Source organism: Trichechus manatus, unplaced genomic scaffold (assembly GCF_000243295.1).
Source record: "Trichechus manatus latirostris isolate Lorelei unplaced genomic scaffold, TriManLat1.0 scaffold00294, whole genome shotgun sequence".
Classification (NCBI taxonomy): domain Eukaryota; kingdom Metazoa; phylum Chordata; class Mammalia; order Sirenia; family Trichechidae; genus Trichechus; species Trichechus manatus.
In genome coordinates, this window is record NW_004444230.1 from 1,391,866 (window position 1) to 1,396,504 (window position 4,639).

At 49.9% G+C, this 4,639-nt stretch overlaps 1 protein-coding gene across 1 annotated transcript in view; it reads left to right on the top strand.

Moving 5' to 3' along the window:
* The window catches only part of LOC101357187 (keratin, type I cuticular Ha7), a 5,020-nt gene extending 2,629 nt beyond the window's left edge, over positions 1 to 2,391 (top strand). The window contains exons 3-7 of the mRNA XM_004390354.1: positions 33 to 189; positions 482 to 643; positions 733 to 858; positions 1,254 to 1,474; positions 2,256 to 2,391. Of these exons, the coding sequence (XP_004390411.1) occupies positions 33 to 189; positions 482 to 643; positions 733 to 858; positions 1,254 to 1,474; positions 2,256 to 2,391 (802 nt within the window). The remainder of the gene's footprint in view (positions 1 to 32; positions 190 to 481; positions 644 to 732; positions 859 to 1,253; positions 1,475 to 2,255) is intronic.
* The last annotated feature ends 2,248 nt before the right edge of the window (positions 2,392 to 4,639 follow it).

Sequence of the window (4,639 nt, forward strand, 5' to 3'; positions counted from 1 at the left end):
GACTCGGAACCCTGTGCTCTGCCCTGCTGAAGGTATGAGACAGAGCCCTCACTCCACCAACTGGTGGAAGCTGACATCTGTGGCCTGCGCAGGGCCCTGGATGACCTCACCCTCAGCAAGTGTGACCTGGAGGCCCAGCTGGAGTCCCTGAAGGAGGAGCTCCTCTGCCTCAAGAAGAACCATAAGCAGGTGTGTGGGCCTTTTCATTACATGCTGAGACTTTCTGGGGTGAAGAAAAGAGGCTTCCTCCTGCTCAGGACGGAAGCTCTGTAGGCCCTGCCTCATGGTGAAGGCTCACAAGCTTTTAAGACATGCTCTGGCTTTCAGTGAGGAGGTTGCTCTTCATCCACAGCATCTGGAAGCTGCTGGGCTGGTGCAGGCAGCACCTCATCCTCAGAAAAGCACAGGGAAATCAGCCGAGGTTTTGGGTGCAGGGCAGTAGGGGCCCCATGAATAGGACATCTTCCTTCTATGCCCACAGGAAGTTCACACTCTGAAGTGTCAGCTGGGGGACAATCTCCAGATTGAGTTGGGCACTGAGCCCACTGTGGACCTGAGCAGAGTGCTAGGGGAGCTGCAATGCCAGTACGAGGTCATGGTGGAGACGAACCGCCAGGATGTGGAACAGTGGTTCCAAGCTCAGGTGAGGATGGTGCTGCAGAGGAGGGAGGAGCCCAGCTTCTGTTCTGGGTCAATGAGTTGACCATGTTTTCTGGTCCTCTGTGCTTCAAGACTAAAGGCATCAGCCTGCAGGCCATGTCCTGCTCTGAGGAGCTGCAGTGTTGCCAGTCAGAGATCCTGGAGCTGAGACGCACGGTGAATGCCCTGGAGGTTGAGCTCCAGGCTCAGTACAAGCTGGTGGGTTTCCTCTGCCTGTATAGATGGCTCAACTGGACTCCCACTTCTTTCACTAGCAGTTTCCTGTGTTCAATACATGCCTCATTTAAATAGAGACTAAAGACACAACTTCAACTTCATCTCCTTTGGAAGACATAGATATGGATTCTCATAGATATGGATGTTGAGTGAGCGAATGCTAACCCAGATGAGAGAGGTTCTGCCAATTTATCTTAGACCTCTATGATGAAGAGCAGTATCATATTGTTAGTTCTTTAAGCTGGAGAATACTAAAGGAGGTGGATTGATCTCCAGGCCAGGCAATGTCTTGGGATGTCACGGCCTTATTCACTGTAGCGGTGGAGGGCAAGGACTCATGATTTTTCAATCTACTTCCCCTTCCTTTGGTATTACAGAAAGACTGCCTGCAGTACTCCCTGTGTGAAGCCGAGGACTGCTACGGCACTGAGCTGGCCCAGATGCAGAGCCTGATCAGCAATGTGCAGGAGCAGCTGTCTGAGATCCGGGCTGACCTGGAGCATCAGAACCAGGAGTACCAGGTGCTGCTGGATGTCAGAGCCCGGCTGGAGGGTGAGATTGCCACATACCGGAACCTTCTGGAGAGTGAGGACTGCAAGTGTGTGTCTTGTTTTCTGTGTCAGAGCCCTGTGGAAAAGCAGAGTCCCCTTATCGGGAATAAGAGGGCTCCCAAGAGGAGCCCTGGAGGCCAGCTGGGGGTGGCATTACAGACACCATCTTTGGGGACAAACTTGCTGCCCAGGAGGCCTGGTGAGCTTACAGCTGCCTGGACATACAGTAGAGTGTGCAGCATCCTTTTGGGCTTATACAGCCTGTTTCACTAACCACATTGTGCTCCCAGCTGCTAGCCACTCCCACAGGGGGCTAAAATACTGAGGTCAGTGCATTTAGGTTTTGCTAAATTCTCTCTGGAGGAATTTAGCAATTCTTACAGTAGCAAGAATTCTTCCTACTCATAGCATTTAAAAATATTGCTAAGAGTATTTGTACCTATTTTCTCATTTTAGTTCCTCAATAGTCCTGTGATAAAGCTAAGACTGACAGTACACTCCTTTAACAAATAAGGAACAAGATGAGGGGCTTTGTTTAACAGGCAGCCGATGTCTGGCCTGCTCTTACTCCGCCAGCCTTTTTACTTTTCTCTCTGTTGCGTTCCTTTCCACTGTCTTGCACATGGGGAACTTGAGTTCTGGTCCCAGCTCTATTGTGGACTCAGGGAAGGAAGGTCACTGTCCCTTTCTAGGCTTTGGCCAAATGACAAGGACCTTGACGGCCTAAAATTCCCTTTGCCTCTAAAATTCTAAAGTGTCTATATGCTTTTGTCTTTTATGTACTTCTCACGCCAATGGTCCAAACATCTTTTTTTTTTCTCTCTGCAGACTTCCCTGCAACCTGTGTGTGACCCCAGCCTCCAGCACCCCCTATCCAGCCCCTGCAGCCTGTACCCCCTGCTCTCCCTGCCTCTCCAAGGCTCCTCGGGTCTCTTGTGGGCCCTGCTCATTGATTCGATGCTGACACGCTCCTCACCCTGAGGTGCTGGAAAATGGGCAAAGTCGGCAGCATCTTTCCCTCTGCTCTCTGGCCCTGCTACCCAGCTTGCTTCCTACAGCCTGACTCACTGCCAGCCAGGCAGAATGACTGAAGTGAGGCAGAGCCTCTCGGCTGATGGGCTTTTGAGTCCAGCAGTGCAGGCCCTGCCCCTGGATTTGTGCTTCTCTTCAGGGTGTTGTGGGTCCTCTGTTTTCTCTCTTCTGTTGCTTCCTGGTCTCCCTGAGACGTGGTAGGCAATTTCATTTTATTTTGATAATAAACTTCACTTCTGCAGCATAATGAGCCCAGTGCCTGCTGGACTCAGTTTCCCCATCCCAGGCCAAGAGCGTTGGTGGACTGTCCTTGGGCCAGCTGTTCCATGGAAGCAGAGGTTGTAGTGTAGGATGCTGAGGCTAGCTCACCAGAGTGGTTCTGGAGATGGCAAAACCAGTAAGGACGAGGGTTAAAAATGGGACCGTGGCAACATGGCACAGAAGATAGACAGCCGGCTCTTGACCCAACCAAACCTGCTTACAGCCATACTTAAACAGAGCGCTTAAAATGTACACTAAGTAAAATCCCCTTTTTATCTGGGTAAAGTCATCTGGTCCTTGTACATAGTTACAGGTTGTGCCAGACCCTTCTAGAATGCGCTACTTAAATTAAGCTTTCATGATTGTATGCCCATTATGAGCAAGACACTGTGCTGGGAGCTTTACAGACAATCTTACAAAGAGGGAGTGGCTGTTACTATTCTCAACTGGTGGTTGAGTCAAGACTTGAACCCCAGTCTCTTTGAACAAGAATCAAACCCCTATGTTGGAAGCTCTGAAGGGGGAAAAAGCAAACGAACAAACATGGAAAGGGTTAAGGCAGTGGTTCTCAAAGTGCAGTCCCGGGACCAGCAGCATTAGCATCACCTGGGAACTTGTTAGAAATGCAAAGTCTCATGCCCCACCACCGACTTTCTGAACCAGAAACTTGGAGCTGGGGTCCAGCAGTCTGTTTTATCGAGCCTTCTAGGTGATTCTGATGTAAGCTTAAGTTTGAGAGCTATGGGATTAGGGGATTTACTTGGGAAACGTGGCCCTGACTGGCCAGACACTCTGTCGGAGGAGCTGGTCTTGTTCTCCTAAGTCCTTCGGGTGGGCAATCTGCATGCCATCGACAGTGCTCTTCCCCTGCACCTTGCAAGACTTTCAAAACATTCAGTGGTAATATTTGCTGAACCTGTCTTTGTCAGACTATCAGACTAGAAAGGTCCATAAAAGCTGATCTAGCCAAGCTCCCCCACAGGCTTCCGTGTCCTCTGGCAGCTCACCAGCTTGGACCTTGCAGGCCATAGACAAACGACAAATCAACAAATAAACCAGAAGATCCACATTTAGGCAGTGGTGTCTGAGAACCAGCACCTGTCTATAGCTCAGTGTCAGAGCTGGTCAAACATGGGCCACCATTGGAGACCAATCAAGCAGGGGTTTTACAATCACCTGGGGGGATGTTGAGATGGGGACTCATGCATCTGATGCGGCTGGGTGAGATGGCCTTTGAGGGTCTCTAGGTCTTCAAACTCTATGACTTCTTGCTTTCTAGGCCTTTTTTTTTTTTTTGTCAGTGACGCTACAAGTGATAAAGCAGAGCCAGCAAACCTACTCTAGGAGCTTGTCCTTGTCTTTCCTCTTTGTTCAGTGAACTCTCTGAATTGGTGTTGCTTGCTGAGAAATTTACAAGTACAGCTGATGGTTGTTTAATTCAGCCCCTCACGGTACAGGGCCGTAGCTGCAGGAGTGACCACAATCCCAAGCACCCAAGGATTCAGACAGAACCTGGTTGCCTCTCTGCCTCCAGCCCCTCTCAAGCCCAGAACCCTAACTGTTGGCCAATATCCATTTAGTTAGGACCGGTTTCTTTGGGAGGCATCAGGACTTCCATTGTAGGAAGGTCTGGAAGGGTCAGGAGCTGTTACCAACTCTCCTCCCTCATGCCTTTTCTCTTTTCCCCAAAGGGTGGAGAAGATGTTTGGGCACAGGTGAAACATCACTGAGGCACTTACCCAAGACTAGGTCCCACTAAGGAAGAACAAGCTTGTTTAGTCTTAGTTTAGCAGCTGGCCCAACCACCCTTACCTCCTCCTTTGTACTAAATAGCTCCTTTCATCCAGCAAGTTCAAAGCTGTCTAAAAAAATAAACCCACTTATTCTTGCACCATGACAGAGTACACAAGCATTGTTCT